Source organism: Pelodiscus sinensis, chromosome 16, assembly GCF_052426305.1.
Source record: "Pelodiscus sinensis isolate ZL-2025 chromosome 16, ASM5242630v1, whole genome shotgun sequence".
Lineage (NCBI taxonomy): Eukaryota > Metazoa > Chordata > Testudines > Trionychidae > Pelodiscus > Pelodiscus sinensis.
The window spans coordinates 27,411,765-27,432,688 of NC_143067.1; the positions used below are offsets into that span (position 1 = coordinate 27,411,765).

The window sequence follows — 20,924 nt, forward strand, 5'->3', positions numbered from 1 at the left end:
CACGAGTCCCGCAGTTGGATCGTGGCAGCAAAGGCAGGCGGGCACGAGAGAGACTCGTGACCACCGCACACGCCCTTCGCGCCAACACGCGGTTTGCCGTAACACAAGATGGCCGCCACCTGTGCGAATCCGAGATGGCGGCCCTGACACGTTCCGGACGGAAATTCCCAGTCGCGCTCAACTGGGATGGCTACATTGGGTGACGTCACGGGCCCCTACGCCTCTTCCTCGTCCGCTTTCAGACAGCAAGAGCCCCTCCCGCTTACTCCTTCCTCCCTGCCACGGAAGTAATTGTTAGGTCACAGGTATCGTCACAGGACTTCCGTCCCAGCAAGCCCCGCCCCGCCCGTGAACATCTATTGGCCGGGCGCGGCAGGAAGTGATGGGCGCGGAGGGTCAGTGATTAGAGGGGACGTCAGTCGAACTCGGCAGTAGGGGTTGTAGCGAAGCCGGTTTGTGCTGGGGGTACCCCTCCCTGCCAGCTGTATGGGCACGGGGCGCTGCCCGCATCACCTCGCAGCGTTCCTGGGGACTGAGCTCATGGGGCGGGGGACCTGGACTTGGGGCAAGTGTTGGGGCTGCTGATCTGGGGTGCCTGGCTGTCGGGGGTATTGGCAAGTGTGTGTGTGTGTGTGGGGGGGGTGCTGATCTGGGGTGCCTGGCTGTCGGGGGTATTGGCAAGTGTGTGTGTGTGGGGGGTGCTGATCTGGGGTGCCTGGCTGTCGGGGGTATTGGCAAGTGTGTGTGTGGGGGGGGTGCTGATCTGGGGTGCCTGGCTGTCGGGGGTATTGGCAAGTGTGTGTGTGTGGGGGGTGCTGATCTGGGGTGCCTGGCTGTCGGGGGTATTGGCAAGTGTGTGTGTGGGGGGGGTGCTGATCTGGGGTGACTGAGGGGCCCAAGGATGAGGAGCGTGGTCAATGCTGTTCTGGGATTGCCTGGAGAAAGTGGAGGGCGACTGGGAAGGAAATTGATGTAGGGGCTGTGGGGGATGGCAGGTCAGAGGCATGCTGATGTGGGGGTGTTTGGGGCTTGGGAGCAGGGGTAAGTGTGGGGCTGCTGCATCAGTGGATCTGTGTGAGAATGGGTAGGGAAGCCTGGCTTGGGTGAGGCGTGATGATCCTGTCTGCAGGGTCGGTAGGCATCCAGGGATGGTGATGAAGAGAGAGAGGAGGCGTGAGTAACTGCTGCGTATGCAAGGGAGTTGTCACAATGCAGTGATGAGCTAGGGCCCACTGTGGTGAGCACTTACCGCCCATGCACAAATTTAACTATGGGAGTAGAGGCAAGTGGCACTGTTGTAAGCAAAGTTGTTCAGTGTATAAGTGTTGACAGGATTGCTTTGGGCAAGTGATAGTAATTTCAGTGCTATGTATCAGTTCTTTGTCTGTACGTACCCAAGAGATGGGCAGTGTAAGGGTAAACTGTAATTCATGAAGTACTTTGAAAATGTGTACTCTACGTACTGAGGATTATTATTTCTCCTTTATTTTCAAAAGCTTAATCCTTTATGAGATCCCAAAATGAATGAAGAATCCAGTCCACCTGAAGAATTGCTCCGTGGCTTAAAGCTTTCTGATCAGAAATCATCAGAGAGCACCAGTCCTTTGACAGTTGGTTTCAAAGATGGACATTTTCAAAGAAGCCTGGACCAGGGAGACAGGCATTCTTCTGCCAAAGAGGCTGGAGCAGCAGAGGAGTGCTTTCATGACTGTAAGGACTCCTTTGAGGTAAAGGAATCAGATATGGAACAGGAGAAGCATGCAGATTTAGATGAAGAATACTTATTAGAACTGGAAAAAAACATGCCAGAGGAAGAAAAACAGGTAACCTTTTTTGAGATTATCTGTTTTAATGTATTAACAATTTTTAAAATTCTAAACATTTTCTCTTTTTTTACATTTAATTCAATGTGCAAATTAAATTTATGAATGCTACTTTTAATGCTTTTAAAAAGAAACTGGCAAGTTAATTCACTTAACTTTTTTTGTATTATGAAGAATACCCTAAAGGGACAATGTCAGCTGAAAAAAAAATGCTTTCTGTGTGCTTTTTTTTTTAAGTGCTACATTGTCCTTCATTTTGCTTCTGCTTTCTGTGTGAATTTTTTTAATCTTTTTTTGCTATAAGTAATAACTAAGCCCATTATAACTACAAGACTGTTTTGCTTTTTCATTTTACTTTGTATATTTGACAGCAGTTTCACTGTTTTTGCTGTTTAAGACTATTCTCTAATCACTGACTGGGTAGAAAGAAACACTGCAAAAAAAAAAAATAGCATGATTACCCCCACTGTGGCTCTGCAGAATGGTGCTTATTGGCTAATCGTGTAATCAGTACAAATTGATTAGTCAGATAACTGCAATTTAACATCCCTAATATTGGGGGATGGAAAGAGTGTATTTGTGTGTGAGTGGGTACATCTACACAACAGCGTTATTTCAGAATAACTGACATTATTCCGAAATAACATAGTTTGCATCTACACTGCAAGCAGTTATTTTGACATAATGGTGAGCTGGAGGACTTCTTGTTCCAACTCCTGTAACTCTTATTTTACAAGGAGTAAGGGAAGTCAGAGGAAGAGTGCTCTTTCTCAGACTTCCTGCTGTGTAGATAGCTTATTTCACTTTTTGGCACTATTTCATCTTGAGCGATGGTCAGTTGTGTAGCTTAAGTAGCGTATCATATTTCGGCTTTAGCCCTGCTGTGTAGATGTGCCCAGAGAGACCTGGCTGGTGGAGAAATCTTAGGAACAGAGCACTGCCTCTTAAGACAGACATGCTTCTCAGTCACTCGTCATACTTCAGACTGGAGTGTGTTTCCCTCTCCCCAAACCCTGCTTTGCAGAGATGGGGTACAGAGGCAGGGGAAACCCTGACTTCAACACTCCTCTTTTTCCTTCTCTGCACAGCTAGCAGGAGGATCTTGGGAGCAGCTCAGCTACAGGACTGAGCAAAATGCAGGGAGGGGCAGCTGAACATATACTGCCTGCTAATCAGCTGAGTGGGCCAGATGCAGCCAGTGAGTTGTATTTTGCCCACCTCTGATGGAGACAATGGTGATATATTTTTTACTCTCATTCTTGTTTTTTTAATGCCTAGCACAGTGGTAGGGGTCGGAATCCAATTTGATTATTAGGCTTCCAGGCACAGTACAAATAATTTAATAATATAGTTTGAAGGCTGTTTGAAAGTTCCTATAATGAATACCTAATTTCTAGTAAAAAATGAATAATAGAAATTAACCAGTAGGAAGAAGCTAAGTCTAGTGGCTGGAGAACAGGGTTGGGATTCAGGAGTTCCTCAAATGATTTCCTCTCCAGATTTGGGCAAATCACTTTACCCTTCTTGTTTCCATTTTTTCCATCTCTAGAATGAGCATTGGGAATGTTATTATTTGCCATCTACTTTGACATTGTCTAACAAAAGGTGCTACAGTAGTGCAAAATACTAGTGACTCTTCATTTAACGTCCTCCCAATTTGTGTTGTTTAGATGTTATGTCCCTGCACTTGGCATTGGCCACTGTCGAAAAACTGGACACGAGGGCTAGATGGACCTTTGGTCTGATGGGCATTCTTATGTTCTTATTTATCTATGTATTTAGAAATATCTGCCTACCTGTCCATCTCTGAGTCTGTTTGTTGAAGAATTCCTAAGCAGTGAGAGCTAGGACCCCCAAATTTGATACACTGCTTCCTCTTATCATAATTTAAAGCAAGGTAAGGGTTTGATTGTGCCAGGACAATGTCATGTGCCTGGAATGGGACTGTTTCTTATAAAACCATACAGAAAAGAGACAAAATCAGGGCTGGCTGGGGGTACCCCTTCCCCTCATCCAGGACTGCTCTAGCCGTGAGCATTCCACCCACCATGTGCCCTGTAGGAAAGGGAGGATGCAAACTGAAGCGCCCCCCCCCCCCCCCCGATTCATATGGGAACTCTGCTGGCTGTACCCTTTCATCAAGGAGCCGGGGAAAGGGCACTGTTAGTGATACTCTTCACTCTAGCTGGGGAGTGCTGGGGGTAGACAAACCTGAACCTGTCCCACCCAGGGGACAGGCAGCCCTTCCCCAGTTGTGCCCATTGCAGCTGTAGCGGCCATAAAGAGGCACTTCTGACCTGGCTCCAACCTACTGCGGGGTGGGATAGTTCTCTTTCCCCGGGCAGCCTGTGTACAGAACACCTAGGTGATTGCTGGAGGCGTAGCAGGGAAGGCATTTCCCCTGTCCAGGGATGGGGATCCTTTTCTGAGTCAGGGGCTGCTGACCCAGAGAAAAATCAGTTGTGGGCTGCACACAAGTGAGAAGTGGGGAAAAAAACCCTTGCTATGGCCCTCAAAGACACTCCCCACATTCCCCTTGCATACCAGAGCCTAGGGAGACCCAGCCTAGTAGATTTTGTGTGCTTCAGTGCCATGGAGTGACTGGAGCACCTACGCAGGTTCCCAAACGCTGAGGGTGGCCCTGAGTGTCAGGGGCTGGTTCTAGGCAAGCCAAGGGCCACATCCGGGCCTGAGGTTCCCCGCCCCTGGAGTAAGGCATAGCACCTTTCTTAGAGGAGGTACCAGGGTCATCCATTAGGCTCAGCTGGCTGTATCCAACCCCAAGAACTGCCTGCAGTTGCAGCAGGAGTAGGGCACTTTGACCTCTTCCCTTCTCTTCCATGCTGCTTTTCCTAGGGTCCCACAGTGGTGTTTGGCTGTTCAGGTGCTATGAAATTTTCATGGGCCAAGTTCCTTCCTGGGACAGCATCCTCAGCTGGATATCCACGTTCCACCTACTAATGAGCTGCATCTCTGCCCCTACATGCACAGAGCAGGGAGGAGCACAGCCCTGCAATATTTTTTGTTTAAAACTTGCATTAAATTGTTTATACTTGTGGGCTGTGTCTAGACTGGCAAGTTTTTCCACAAAATCATCTGCTTTTGCGGGAAAAACTTGCCAGCTGTCTACACTGGCCGCTTGAATTTCCGCAAAAGCTCATGTAAGATTGTCAGTGCTTTTGCGGAAATACTATGCTGCTCCCATTCGGGCAAAAGTCTTTTTCCGGAAGACTTTTGCACAAAAGGGCCAGTGTAGACAGCAGAGATTTCTTTTCCGCAAAAAGGCCCCAATCGCAAAAATGGTGATCAGGGCTTTTTTGCGGAAAAGCGCGTCTAGATTGGCCACGGATGCTTTTCCGCAAAAAGTGCTTTTGCGGAAAAGCGTCCTGCTAATCTAGATGCACTTTTCCGAAAATGCTTTTAACGGAAACTTTTCCATTAAAAACATTTCCAGAAAATCATGCCAGTGTAGAAGGAGCCATGCTGTTTATGTATATAATGCCTTTTGTTTGGCAAAAAAAATTTCCTTCGGACTTAATCCCCCTTTTTCTTTTCTTTAATTCTTATGAAAAAACTGGGTTCAATTAACATAATCTTTCAGGAACATAACTAAAACATTAAGTGAGGAGTTACTGTATGTCTTTAAAAGCTAGAAAGATTCCTTGAAGAGAGGTATGAGTGGAGACAGCTTCTACCATAATCTTTCTTTTGTTATACAGGTATAATGCTGAAAGATTGAGACTTTATCTAGCATTGTTTAGTCTTCCAGCTTTAATTAATGAAGTAGAAGGAACATGTAATATGCTGGCACCATAATTGCAAGCTTGGCATTACTGGCACTAACTTTTTTAATATTCTATAGAGAAACTCTGTGAAAACAGTTTTAAATTATGACTTTAATTTCTGTAACAAAATATTGTTCTTGGTAGTTACATGGATTTCTCAAACCCTTCTTATATTAGCAATGAGTGGAAAATGATCCCTGGTAAGCGTGGAGGCCTAAGACAAAGCTTCTGCAAATTCAAACTTATTAGAAACCCTGTAAGCTGTAGTTCCGCTATGCTCAGCAGCAGCATGAAATTAACAAGATTCTAATCAGTTTTATTGATGCTGTTCAGATTTCAGTGATCATAAGAATCACCTCCCTTGTAGTGCAGCTTCTGTTTGGTAGAGCTATGCTGTAGAGATATATGCTATAGTTATTCCCAAGAAGGAAGGCCTAAATCAACAAGTCTCTAGAGAATTCTTTTTTCCTGACAGCCACTAATAGATTCTCAGTGATGCTAAGAGTATCTGAGACCCTTACTTTTTCTAACAGCTAGGGGGCTCTGGGTATGGCTACACTACAGAGTCTGTGTTACATCCAAACTGCAATTGTGTTCTTCTGAAAGTACATCAAAAGAACAGAGGGTTTTTTTTTTCCGGCTTTGGTAATCCTCTTTGTATGAGGAAGAAGCCTTTTTCTGAAAGAGCTCTTTTGGAAAAAGGCGTGTGTGGACGGGGAAGTGGGAGTTCTTTTGGAGAAGAGGAAGGAAGGAAGCACAGGTGCCCTGGTGTCCACTCCATCCATAATAATCACAGCTTAAATGTCGCATAGCGTCCACAGTGAATGGATGCTATCTTTTGAAAAAGCAGATCGCTTTTTCAATGTGCTTTGTATGTGGACACTCTCTTTCAGAAGAAGTTTTTTCGGAAGATCTCTTCCAGAAAAAAGTTCTTCCGAAAGAAGCCTGAAGTCTAGACCTAGCCTCTGGAATGGAAAGAAAAAGCAGGGCCCGTGACCAATATTCAGGTATAAGTCCCTGCACCCTTTCCCCATTTTCATCTGTGTTTTTTCTGACTAGTGGGCTTAGTCTTGTAAATTGTTGGTAAATTCTTCAAACCCAGATTATTACTTTATTCTTAACAGGTATTTGAAACAATGGGTTACTGCATGTATGAACTTTATAATTCTGATAGCCCTTAAATAGTTTTTCAAAATTCCCTATGCCACCTTGTGGCCAGTGTGATAGCATGGGTCAGACCTGCCTTCTTGTTCCTGATTGAGCATCATTAAATTAACTTTAACAGATCTGGGCAAGTAGAATCCAACACAAACTAACAAAGTAGTATGTGCCCTTTAATTAACATCCCTAATTAACTGATTGCTCCTTATTAATGTGGCTCCAGGCAGTGGCAGGGGACTGCCTCAGCTGCAGGCAGTAGCAGGGGGCTGCTACGGCCATGGCACAGCCATGCCCACAGGTGAGGGACTGTTCCAGCCATGGGCAGTAGTAGTTGGTCCAGGCCCTGCCCTGCTGCGGCTGAACAGGGAGGGCTGCTCTGGCCTCCGCTGTTGCCCCAGACTCGCCGCGCGCTCTGGCCCTGCTACAGCCTTGGGGTTGGGAGCTGCTCCGGCCCTGCTGTGTGCTCTGGTCTGGCTGTGGAAGGGAGAGAGATTGCTTTAGCTGGCTCCACTGCAGCTGCAGGCGGGATCCAGCTGACCAGGCTGGTTAACTGGTTACTTTGTAAGTAAGCCAGTAAGCTGCTTGCTCACCTGGTAACCAGTTAACTTCTTACATCTCTACAGTTAATAAGGACCGCACCTGAGGATCCTGCTTCAGGGCTATTTCAGAGCTCCCAAACTTAATGCCCTCAAACACAGTCTCTGAGGATGGTCAGACTATCCTCTGTTCTTTTATGCTTCTCCCAGGGAGCTTCTTCCTAGCATACCTGCATTGCTCTCTGTTACTTAGTTCTTGTTTGAATAGTCTTCTGTGATTACAGCCAGGCTGCCAGCTGTAGAGTTCAGTGTGTCCCTTAAAGGGGTGCTACAAATGACATAAGTGAGTACTACTATGCATAAGTAATGGTTGCAATATCTGTCTTTAAATCTCTTGTGTAAGACCACAGAGGTAGCTGGAAGAAATCAAATTACTGCACCACAGGTTTCTGGGGAAAAAAATTATCTAAACACGTTTTTGTAGTATTTGAGAAACTTGGTGAAAGGGTAATCTAGTACTTGTGAGTAGTATTGCTCTCCAGGGATGTAAAATCCAGTTTAATTAGTTATCTGGTTAAATGTTAAGTGGTTGCTGGCTCCTGGCCCCTTTCAGGCCTGGGAGCCAGCCACTTCACGTGCAGGGCCTGGTGGTGCTGGAGCAGCTCTCCACTCACGGCGGGTCATGAGTGTGGGGTGGCTGCTCCCTGATAGTAGTTAATTATTACCCAGTAAGCATAGTTGCTGTCAAGCAGCAGGCTCACAAAGGAGATAGCTTAGTGAAGAATCTTTTTTCCTCAAATGATAGGGACCTATACCTCTTTTTGCAGCTGTAACATGAGAGAAGTTTGCATGTACACTCATGTGCAGTGCTGTGCTATCTTTGTTATTGGTCTCTCTGAATAAATTCTTCAGAGCAGGGGTTCTCAATTGTTTTCTTTCTGAGGCCTTCCCACCTCCAACATGCCATAAAAACCGCCACTTATTTGCTTTGTTTATGACAGCCATGAGTTTAAATGAAATCACGATAACTTTGTTATCTGGGACTTTAACTGGCATTGCCCCCAGCCACAATACTGCTGCATCTTCAGGCACTCACGCTTGACTCTCACCTGTCAGCAGGCTGTTGCGGGGCTTCTGACCGCTGATGCTGACCTTTTTTCCCCTCCGCCTGCCTTGAGCTGCTGGGAGCCAGATCCACCAGTAGGGGGCAGAGGGAGAACAATAAGCTTTGTTGTATGGCACATTCAATTAACTGACAACCCTGTTTCTCGTGAGTGTCGAATAACACAGCTTTAAGCTTTCACTGGACGAGGCAATTAGGTACCTAAAGCAACATCTATATTGGGGATTGCCGCTCCAGAAGTCGATCTTCTGGTGTTCGATTTAGCGGGTCTAGTAAGGACCTGCTAAATTGAATGCTGAGGGTGCCCTCAGTGATGCTGGTACTCCTTAATTCTCACAAGAAATAGGGAAGTTGATGTGAGTGTTTCTCCTCTTGACCTCCCGCTGTGGGGATGGTGCCAAAGTTCTGATTAAGGTACTCCACTCCTGCTACACAATTAATATAGCAGGAGTTGCACATCTTAATTCTAATAGAGATGTAGCCATGTTAGTCTGGTCTTGCTGAAACAAAAGACAGGACTATGCAGCACTTTCAAGACTAACAAGATGGTTTATTACAGTGGTCCCCAACCTTTTGAGGTTGTCGGGCACCAGGGGGTGTGGCCGTTCGCCCGCCAGGCGCCAGGGGGCGGGGACACTTGTGCGCCTGGGGGCGGCCCCCCCCATAGCCATGTGCCCAGGGCGGTGCCCCCTCCAAGGGCTGCGCGCCCGGGGCCGGCGCTCCTTCCCCCTCCCCCCCCCGCAAGCGTCCCGGGGCCGGTGCTCACCGTGCGCCATGTGCCCGGGGCCAGGCCAGCCCCAAGCACCTGGCGGGCACCGTGTTGGGGACCACGGGTTTATTAGGTGATGAGCTTTCATGGGCCAGACCCGCTTCCTCAGATCAAATTGTGGAATTTTCTTCCGCAATTTGATCTGAGGAAGTGGGTCTGGCCCACGAAAGCTCATCACCTAATAAACCATCTTGTTAGTCTTGAAAGTGCTGCATAGTCCTGTATTTTGTTACATCTTAATTCTAACTTATCCTCTAGTGTATTCCTGCCTAAATGTGTCTTAGAAAAGCCAGCCCCTTGCCAAGATCAGTGCTGGAGATATATTAGCCCAGGTGCTCCAATCAAGGAAATAACCTTTGGGTTTTTTAGAAGGTCTATCCTCGAGTGTGGCAGACAGGGCTTGGGAAGGCAGAAGATGAAATACATGATTTTGTAAATTAAAATAGGGCATTTAATTGCATGGTTTTTTTGTTTTGTTTATAAATGTGGCTTCATATGTATGATGAAGAAATGTAAATTGAATACCTATTTTGTTAGTGCCAAGTCATTAACGCACCACTCATAAGTTATTGTCACTACTTAGGTTTTTTTTTTTTTTTTTTTTTTCCAGCGTGATTAGTTGATTTATTTAGTCTTATTTTTCAGGGGGGTTTCTTTTCACTTCTCTGGAAAGTATGATTGCTAATAAGTTGAAAATCTTAGCATACAGATGTAAGATACAGATTATATAGCTTTTGTATGCTGCTGTGAAATGGCTATTATGCTTCCTTTTTGAAAGTCTTCTTTACCGGTCTGAAGGTTTGCTTCATCACCCCTACATTTCACGTTAACAGGCATGCCTATTGTTTGTCAGAGAACCCAAGGATTTAATGGGCATGGAGAACTGAGCTCATCCACTCATTCCTGGACTGTAAGCAGTATATCCAGGAGATGAGCAGTGAAAAAGATACTTAATATATTTATTCTGTTAATAAACAGAAGATCCATGCCTCAAGAATTTTCTAACAAGTCTTATTACTGATAACCAGTGTTCCCTCTAAGGTCATGCACAAAACATTCTGGACCCAGAAGGTGAGTTGGCTGCTCCCATGGCTGGGGCCGTGTGCTAGGTGGAGTCAGGGACGGGGCTGCCACCGCAACTGCTGGCAGTTACTGTGCGATACATTAGCTCTTGCCCCTTCTTCTGCCCTGTTACACAGCTAGCAGTAACAATATATGTATTGTTAGTAACTGATGGGTGCCACGATGGCACACATCCAAACAAGCTCACATGACATCAGTATTGGCGCACAAGACAAAACTTGCTTCACTCATGGATGGAAAATCTTAGAGGGAACACTGCTGATAACTGCAGTAAGCCTTGTGATTGACCTGTGTACCATACATCTATGGTGAAATTCAGATGCTTGGATATGACACAGCAATGACTTTATAAGACTGCAGGTGGAAGCAGACAGCTGCTAAATACTGATTTATAATCAGGAAATAGAATTTGAGGCTGAGAAACTATGTATTTTATATATCCTTTGCTGATAGAATCTCATTCTGTGTTAGCAATTTACTTCTTCATGTTCTTACCAGAGAGTGCGTTAGACCCAAAGATGTATTTTCATATTGTATAAATAGCCTCTAAGCGAGGAGAGGCAGAACACATGCTCTTTTTGTGCCTTTGTCAAAAATGGATCCAAGTATAGTACACTAGCAAGGAGAAAGCAATCCCTCCAATAAAATATGTAAGAAAAAACAAAGGGAATTCAGTGAAAGAAGTAGAGTATTGCTGAGTGGGGAGTATTGTAATTTGGCAAGGCAGGTGCCTACTAACTGTGACAGTTGAAGGATAAATGTAGGGATTTAGCTTCTCATGCTGTAAATCTGACCCCTATAGATTAAAGAAGCATCAGTTGTTTTCTTTCAACAGCAAACTTGCTTACTTTGCATATCTATCTGTTTTTTGTTTAAAAACAATAGTGAAGTTCATACAACTTTACTTTGATGGCCTTTCCCTTGGACTTTATACTCTTTTTGTCAGGAAACCTAGTTACCTTTTTCCCATTTCTCTGGATCAGTCTTAATTTTCAGTCTCCCTTTTGCCGATTCCCACACCGGTTTAGACTGTGATTCTAATGCCTTTAAAACTTGAACCATAATAACTACTTTTCAGTTCCCATTTCAGTTTTCTTAGTGAGAGGCTTTCTTTGATCATAACATAAGGATCAGTTGATTAGTTTGTAAGAAGTAACTTAATATCCTTAATGGCTTTTATTCTTTTAAATCTCAGTTCATGAATCCAAAAAAATAAATTCCTGTCACTGGTATATTAGAACATAAAACCATAAGAATGACCATACTGGGTCAGACCAAAGGTCCATCTAACCCAGTATTCTGTCTGTCGACAGTGGCCAATGCCACTCCCAGAGGGAGTAAAAACAACAGGTAATCATCATGTGATCCCTCTCTTATCATCCATTTCCAGACAGAGGTTAGGGACACCACTCCTACCCATTCTGGCTAATAGCCATTGATGGACCTAACCTCCATGAATGTATCTAGCTCTTTTATGAACCCTGTTAAAGTCCTAGTCTTCACAACATCCTCTGGAAAGGAGTTCCACGGGATGACTGTGCACTTCTTGAAGAAAAACTTCCTTTTGTTTGTTTTAAACCTGTTACCTATTAATTTCATTTGGTGACCCTTAGTTCTTATCTTATAGGAACAAGTAAATAACTTTTTCTTATTTACTTTTTCCACACCAGTCATGATTTTATAGGCTTCTGTGATATCCCTTCTTAGTCACCTCTTTTCTAAGTTGAGAAGTCCAATTAATTTGATATGGTTCATAAATTTCCCTGTTCATAGGCTTTCTTTGGATTACTCTTTTATGAATAACTTAATAGAGTGCAAGTCAGAACAGTTATACCTGATTTAGTGATCATATTAATAAACTCTCAGAAAAAACAAGGTGTCATGATATGGTTTTTTTTCTCCTTCTGTTTCCCACCCTTCCCCAAATAGAGCATTCTGAAAGTCCATTCTGACCCACTTCTGTTACAGATTGAAGAACAGGCAAGCAAGCTACCCTGAAACTGCTAGAGTCTTACTCTGAAAATAAGGCAGTGGGATGACGTTCTGCAAAATGTGTCCCAAGGACAAGTCACTACCAATTTTTTCCCTTTACAAGGAAAGAAAATTGATGGGACTCAAAACAGTTTTGATGTGATGACTAGTCACTTTGCAGTTGTTACTCATCTGAGCGGGAAGCACAGTTTAAAAAGCAGGAAGCATACAGCTTCATGTTTTCCAGCATGGTCATTGCCTTCTAATTGTGAAGTTTAGAGCCAAATATTGTTGGCTTATTATATACTGATTCCTGACTACAGGTTTAACCTCTCTAGTCCGGCAGTCTATGGTCTGGCAACATCCATGGTCCAGCATGATTATAGTTAGCTGGATGTCCGCTTACCATGGGTATGGCCAAGTTTCCTGCTGTTCCATAAAGTTTGTTTACAGCCACCAGTCCTGACTCTGTGTTCTGTGCTGTTATTTAGTTCTAATTTACCACTATATTATGTTCTAAGAGCCCAGTAAGTAGTGGAAGTGTTGGCCGAACTAGAGAAGTTCAACCTGCACTTTGTTGACTTTTGTAAAATCTCTGTGAGAAGCATGAACAGTAGAGAATATATCTTTCTCTTCTATTCAGCATCCATACATCAGGAAAAGACCTTGCATATGCTGCTGTTCCTTTAGCATTCCCTTCCGACAGGATTCAGCCTTCAGAAGTAGTTGTCTAAATAGGCCAGCCGAGTCCTGAAGTAGAAAAGGATTTACTGTATACAGTTATGTGCCAACTTACTTTAAGTGCCCAATTGTTCACCTTGCATTCATGCTTGAGTGCTGCACAAGACCTTGTGCATACCTGGCATTTCTCCAGTATGGACCTTTGAAAGATAATGCAGGTGATTGGATGATGAGCAGTACTTTTAGTATCTCACTGTGCACAGGGCTTGTAAATGGCAAAGTAGAACATTGGGGAGCACGCATCATTGATGAGTGTGAACTTATTTGTGATTTGAAAACTGTATGGTGTTCCCCTAAGTCTGCTCTGTGAAAACTGGTGTGGCTTTTGGATTATCATTGGAGTGTTGGTGGTTGAGAACTGTTTTCCAAGGGAAAGCAGATAGTAGAAAGAGCCCCTCTCTTTCTATTGGGTTTGAGTCTGCTTCTTGGCACAGCTGTGAAACGATGCAGCTTTCTACACTAACTACTATATTTAGCTGTTTCCAAGGATATGTACTGCAGTATATTGATAATATATTAATCCTCGATTTACACAATCTGCAAGGAAGGAAACTACTCCTTTCTCCAGTATTGGCTTTTAAATCACTCAATGAGTTGTAGTTTATAAGCTTTCAATTTGAGCACTCTATGTGTATTTGTGTGTGCATGCACGTGAGAATGAGAAATCAGTGGTCAAAATGATCGCTTGCCTCAGATTATAAGGAGCTGCACTTTGTCTCTTGAATCTCAGTTGTCTTGTATCCTTACCTTATGATATTTTGTTTTTTGTTTCCATGAGCTATATTTGTGTGTGAAGTATTTCTTAGTGATCATTTGGAGATGGTTTGGTTGCATCCTTTTGTATTTGCAATGATAGATAAAGGCATTCATGCCAATCACGTATGTCAACAGTGCTGTAAAAATATTCATGGTTGAAAACACCTGCCATTTTCACCATCTACTGGAAACTTCTCCCAGCTTTTGAGTTTGATGGTTGTTTAGTCCTCTTGAGCAGTGCTAAGAGATACAACCGTGGTCCCCAACCCAGTGCCCGCGGGCGCCATGGCGCCCGCCGGGCCCTTTACGTGCGCCCGCGGAGCAATCTGGGCTGACCCCGCCCCCAGGCATGCTGCAGGTGCCAGCCCCGGGTGCATGGCTGGCCCCGGGTGCACCCGTGCCAACCCTTGGCCCCGGCCCCGGGGGCACCGCACGTGCCTTTGCCGGCCCCGTGGAACCTGGGCAGCCGGTGCCGACCTCGGGCATGTGGCGCATGCTTGGCCCCGCCCCCAGTCACGTGGCCTGTGAGCGACCCCGCCCCCGTACGCGCAGTGCATGAGCGGCCCCGCCCCCAGGCGCCCGGCAGTCCCAAAACGTTGGGGACCACTGAGATACAACAAGGAGAAGGTAGGCTTACTAGGACAAGAAATGCCTTTAATTGTATCAATGACATGTTTTTCAGCATTTAGTTGCTCATAAGAAAAGAATCTTTTTCATAATAAATCTATTCCATGACAACAGTATCACATTTGGACTAATCTGTTATCTCTGCTACATTTTAAATGCACTTTCTGCATGCATTTGATATTGGACCCTCCTCGTCAGGCTTCACAGCCATCTGATTATAAATTTCCTGGGCAAGATGTCTCAAACTATAACTTACAGGATTTTGCTGTCTAGGCATGTCTTATGCACCAGTTTGAATGGAATGAAATTAAATGGCACTGAAAATACTGTTGCCCCCAAAGAAGCAGCAAATAGTAAATACCAAAATGCAGACTTTTATAAACATATTTTTCAAATGTTCTTTGTATATATTTTAGTTTATATATCGTAGCCTTTTATGCCCCTATTCAGTGTGACAATACAGCCAACATATATACAGGTAGTCCCTGGGTTACGTACAAGATAGGGACTGTAGGTTTGTTCTTAAGTTGAATTTGTATGTAAGTCGGAACTGGTACATATTGTAGGGGACACTCTAGCCAAACATTTCTCCAAAGCTCAGTTTTATTCTCCCACACCTCACTTCCCTCAGTCCTTTATTCTCAAGCTGAGGTGTCTGCTGAGAAAAGCCGCTCCCCATCTCCCTGGTCTGCTGGGTGGGGCGCTAGCTTCGCGTCTCCCTGGTCTGCTGGGGGGAAGCAGCTAGTGCGGGGTTGCCTCACCCCGTTTGTAAGTAGGGATCCGATGTAAGTCGGATCCATGTAACCCGGGGACTGCCTGTATAGTAAATTAACAGGATACAGGAAAAACACCTTTGTAGCTGTCCGATTCTCCCTGGTTACTTTTCACTCTTATTTGATTTCATTTCATTTGACTTCATTTCGTAGTAATACAGAACTGCAGCTGACCTACTTATTCATTTCTGTTAAATACTGAGAGACACTGTGTAGTTCTCTGATCTTTTGCAGAAAAGAAGGAAGGAGAGCACAACATTAAAGGAAAAAGGAAACAAGCAGTTTAAGGAAGGAGGTGGGTTAATGTTCTTTTAACAAAATAAATTCTGAAATTAATGATTACTTAAGTCCGCAGTTAGATATTGTGGTAAGCACAAAGGTGTGGGGCTCTGTGTGTGTGTGTGTGTGTGTGTTTGTGTGTGTATTTATTTTTATATATACACATACTTCACCATCCCTGAATCTCGTTTCCCCTCCGTCAAAACCATCAGCATAGACACTAGAGACTAAAAAGTACTTAGTGGAATGCACACCAAACGCAAGTATAAATTTACTTAGAGAAATGATCCCAGGGAAATGGATACTTGCCAACAATTAGATTAATGGTGGGCTGTGTGTGGCCCTTTGGGGTTCTATGTGTGGCCCGCGAGACATTTGGCTTACCATTGCCCATGCGCAAGGTTGCCAGAATTTGCTGGTTTCCGTGTACATAGTAACACTGGTAGGAAAAAATACTAAAATGACACGTATGTAAAGCAAGGGCATGTGAAATGATGCATACTGATTGCACACAACATTGACTGAGAGAGCCGTGTGCTCCCTCTGCATTCAATCTTGCGTCTAATTGCGATGACAGTGGCACTCATGTGGCCCTCTCAGTAACGTAGTTGCCCATCGCTGAATGATATGGTTGCTTGCTTCCAGCATAGCTCACTAGAGAAAACTTTCTATTCTGGAGGATAGAAATTTTGTGACATAATAGGTAAGGAAAATGTATTGCTGGAAGGTACAGGAGAGGAGAAAAAAACTACTCTTCTGTGTCCTTAACTTTTCAAAAAGTAAACAGTTATTTATAACAAGCATCTTCTTCCTTCACTTGCCCCTTGCTCTGTTAAGCTTGGGTACAGGTGTGTCTTCAAGGCATTAGCTAGAGAAGAACTGTTCTTTAAATAGGTTTAGCATCTCTCATCATATCAAGTTGCTTATCAGCACCTCTCACAGCCTAGATGTCATGTGACTTTTAAATCAGTAATGGGGAGGCTTCATTTAAAGAAAAAATGTTTTTATGTTGAGATTACATTTTCTTTGAAGTTAAAAAGAGAAATATAAAGTTTGGAAGTGGCACAAGACTAGAAATAATAGCATTGGGACAAGGTTTTGGCATTTTAACTAGGTAATAGTTGCTGGTTTAAAATGACAAAACTATTGCCATCGGTACATATATTAATTTAGCAAGACACTTTTTCTGAGAGCAACAGAGTCTTGCTTTTAGTATAAAACTGGTGTTGCTTCAGATATTGAGGAATGTTTTTCCAGAGATGTTAAGCTATATGTCACTCACTAATTCTACCAGCAAATTAAATGAACATGGTTTTTTTTTGTTTTTTTTTCTCTCTTCAATCTTCAGAATATGGGGAAGCAGAAGACTCCTATACAAAAGCTGTACAAGTTTGCCCAGCCTGCTACCAGAAAGACAGGTCTGTTTTGTTTTCAAACAGAGCTGCTGCAAGAATGAAACAGGTGAATGTACTTTCCAAGTATTTTGAAAATAAGACTCAGTGAATAAGCTTGCCTAGTTTTACAACAAGCTACATGAAAAGACTCGGGAAGTCAGTACAGATTGAATTGATACAGAGGCAGCAGTGCAGAGTGGCAAGGGGCTCCTCAGGAGTGGGGCCGCAGCGCACTCGCTGCCGGTGTCAACTCTGGCGACTATAGAATAGTTGAGTAACTGATAAGAATTCATGAGATTCATTGACTGTTCAATTAAATATCAGTTAACATCCCTAGTTTAAGGCGTCATAGAAAAGCATACACATTTTCTACACCGTTTCTATACAAGCCATAGGTATGTTGCTTAATAAACTGGCTGCTAAAGAAGTGGAATCAAGAATTTAATAGTAGAAAGCAATATCTCCTTCTGTTACTTTTTAAATGTATTCTAAATAGAGACACATTTTTCCCTCCTTCTCCTCGTCCCCATCAGTTGTTTACAATACCAGAGAGAGAACTTGCCTGACTGTTCACCACACAGGGACAGACTTGGGGATAGAAAACATTGTGACAGTTTCTAATATTAAGATTATTCTGTCGTATAGCTGATAGTAAGTGCCAGAAAGTTAGCAGAATGGTTTTGCTCAATAGAACCACCAAGACTACTTCTGTGAAATGAGATTCTCTAAGCAACTGCTGCAATATCCTCTCCAGCATGAATGTTATCAGAGCATATAAACAGAAAAATATCCTCAAAATCCAGATGTTAATAATTCACATCACTGGGGATCTAAACCAGTAACTGCCAAAGTATATCGGGGAAAGAGTTAGTTGGATATAGAGAATTAGTGTCAACTCCTTATAGAATTACAGCTTTTGGTTAGGCTAAGCCTAGAGATGTGAAGTATCCTTGTTTTAAAGGACCTGCACAATAGCTTATGGTCAGTAATTTTTTTAAGTTCTGCCTACTATAGATATGTTTATTCACCAGGTATTTTAATCAGACATTTCTTGAAAGACCAGCTGGTGCCTTAGGGGGAAAAAAACACTGAGCAGCCATCCTCTCTTGCATTGTATCTCATTCTCAGTCTCTGTTACTTCCATTATTGCATACCCTCTCATATCTCATTGCAGGTTAAGGCAAAGCAAATGTTCACTAAAATATAGTCCTTTTCACTTGAAGATGTCTCCTGCATTGCTTTTGGGAGATCATTGTATATGAATGAAGATAGCAAGGGATTGAGTTGGGAGTATGGTATGGGGGAAGTGTGGGCCTCTCCTTTCAGCTCAACCCTCCAAGCAGCTGGACCAGATCCCAGTTGTGGGGAGAAGTGCAGTAGACACTTCAGTTGAATAGAGGCCTGCAAGAGTGTTTCAGCCTTTTACACACTGCTTTGTGGGAGCTGCTGCTGAGTGCAAATTAGATGAGTATGCAGTCACATGACTCAACATCACAGGATGACTCTGACACTAGCTGCTGTCACAGAAAGCTGGTATCTTTCTGTCTTGTATGGTATTAGCTTTACGCTAGAGAAGTCTAAGGGTTTTAATGGGTATCCTACTCTCTCTAAATGTATAGAGTCCCTGCTGGCACTTACAAGTATGTATTCAGTTATATCACTAGAAATTAAGTAAACAAAATTAACATTATTGATTTGGTTTTAGGACAAGACAGAAGCTGCCCTGACAGACTGCAGTAAAGGTACGATCCTTTTTCCTGATTCTGAACATGCTGCTCTTGTGCAGTGTCACTGGTTCAGAAATCATGCTAGTCAGTAGGGCTGCATAATGCAGCATTTTTTAAAATAACTCCAAGGAAGGTGATGGTGAAAGGAGCAGGAATCTTAGATTAACTTTACAAGTCAGGCTTTTACTGTCTGAAATATCCTTTCTCCATTGCAAATAACAATAGTGTTTGCAGTGTGATAGTAGCAAAATCTTTATACTAGAAGCTGCCCTTTTTTCTTCACCTACTCTCGTAAGCACAACCCAGATCTTTAAATCTTAGGAGTTTTAACCTTGAAGTGCAAGGAATTATGTGGTCCCTTAGAATTAAGGCATTACCAAATCCCTTTGTCTAAGTCTTTTACATTATTGCTGAGCTCATGCTCTCTTGTGTGGCCTAGTTTTATCGGGGTACCTCTTGATGAAATCTGTTCAGCTGTGTGCTATTGCATCCACCCACATGTAAATTCCCAGATGACTGATCTTGGATGTGTGTCTCTTTATGACAGCTGAGAGAAAAGTCCAGTCTTACCAATCAGAGAACAAATTCAGTGGCTGAATGCTTATACAATAATCATTTTTATAAGTGTTACAAGTATATTTGTACCACTTAGCTTTCTTCATTTTTTTTTTTTAATGCTTTGGCTAATTCTGTATTGGATGAAAGGAAATCAATCAGTTGTGTAATATTACAAGATTTAAACTTTACCATCATTAGACAGTCTCTAGGGGATTGGCTCTCAAACTGCAATGCAACACCTAGAGCATAGCAATGCAGTTCACACCATTCTACATCTTGCTGACTGCAGCATTGTCCTTGTCCCACTGAAAAGAAGAAACCAGCTATGTTTTACGAGAATATTTTGGGCTGCATTGCTTGCATTACATTTTTTTTCCTGGCTTTTCATTGCTTGTTTCTGTGTTGAAAACTGGGTGGAGAAATGTCTTGAGGGAATGCTTATTAGCAGGTTACTGTTGTACAGAAGCAAACTGTTTAACATTCAGTCCCAGCTTCCCCTGTAATCATAGTCATGGCTGTCAAGAGAATAAGGAGATGGAAAAGCACAAATTGAATCAGTGTTTCTTTGGTAGTTTCTAGAGTTAGTCTAACCATTCATTTATAGGAATTGAGCCAGATTTAGTGTGTTATCAGTGTAGATTCAGAAACACTTCAGTGGAGTTACATTTGACTTATACCACTAGATGAAGAAAATTCCATCTTCAGGGCTTCTCTCTGTCTAAAACTGATATCCTTTTATCTTCCAGATCATGTGTTTATGGTACTCTGAAAAATATATTACAAAGCCAATATATTTGAAGTTTCCAGAATAATTATTATATATAATGTAAAGAGTACCCCAAGTCCAGGTCCCTTCCAGCTGACTTCTACTGTGTATCCCATAAGTGCAGTGAGAAGTTCCAGAATGCATAAAGCACAGAAATGAGTACCAAGGGATACCTGCTCAGAATTCTGCGCACTTACTTTGCATAAAATCCATGCTTCCATGAATCTGAGAAGTTGACCATATGTATGCAATTATTGCATACTGTCTAATATTCTCCAGTTAGTATGCAAAAACAGTGTGAATTAAACTTCCAGTATAGACAATGCAGATGCAAAGAATCCTCTTTGATTCTTTCCCTTACAAATGTAGTAAATAGTCCCCCTATAAGAATATCTCAAATTAAACTGGTGCTACACTTGATTTTAATAAATAAAAATAAAAACTGCATGCTAAATCTTGAAGTTAATGGTTGATGTTTTTATGTATTTACTTGATCATTGATTTGAGGGAGTATAGAAGTACTCCATAAAACATATCACTCTGTTTTAATTTTCCAGCGATTGAACTAGATCCTAACTATATCAGGGCTCTGCTGAGGAGAGCAGAACTGTATGAAAAAACAGAAAAACTAGATGAAGCCCTGGAGGATTATAAAACAGTCCTAGAAAAGGATCCATCAGTGCATCACGCAAGAGAAGCTTGCATGGTAAGTATTTACACCATACTTAAGATTGATCATAACATTTACATATGCAATGTAGTGATTCTACTTTAGCAAGCTGCTTCACTCGTTGAGATTAACTTAATTCTCACTAGTGATGCACGTAGGCTTAATTCTCAGATCATGTTATATTCATGATAGCCAGATATTTATCCTTTTTCACTCAAGGTATAAACTATTCACTTACATCATGTTGACATTAATTGATCTGTAGTAACGTTGCAACTAAATTTTGTCTTTGTAACTCTGAAAATGTTGGGTTTCACTCATTCTTTCTTTTCATGCCTTCCTTCTACCCCCTTCCATGACATTATATAAAAAACATACATTT

At 42.9% G+C, this 20,924-nt stretch overlaps 1 protein-coding gene across 5 annotated transcripts in view; it reads left to right on the plus strand.

Moving 5' to 3' along the window:
- The first annotated feature begins 242 nt into the window (after nucleotides 1–242).
- Nucleotides 243–20,924, plus strand: part of TTC1 (tetratricopeptide repeat domain 1) — a 92,360-nt gene continuing 71,678 nt past the window's right edge. For 3 of the 5 annotated variants that reach the window (XM_025178503.3, XM_025178504.3, XM_006137151.5), the window contains exons 1-6: nucleotides 402–565; nucleotides 1,497–1,823; nucleotides 15,383–15,443; nucleotides 16,776–16,888; nucleotides 18,527–18,563; nucleotides 20,430–20,578. In XM_025178503.3, the coding sequence (XP_025034288.3) occupies nucleotides 1,521–1,823; nucleotides 15,383–15,443; nucleotides 16,776–16,888; nucleotides 18,527–18,563; nucleotides 20,430–20,578 (663 nt within the window). In that variant the 5' untranslated portion in view covers nucleotides 402–565; nucleotides 1,497–1,520. Of the gene's footprint in view, nucleotides 566–1,496; nucleotides 1,824–15,382; nucleotides 15,444–16,775; nucleotides 16,889–18,526; nucleotides 18,564–20,429; nucleotides 20,579–20,924 lie in introns of all 5 variants that reach the window. The other 2 variants (XM_006137152.5, XM_006137153.5) reach the window with 2 other exon arrangements.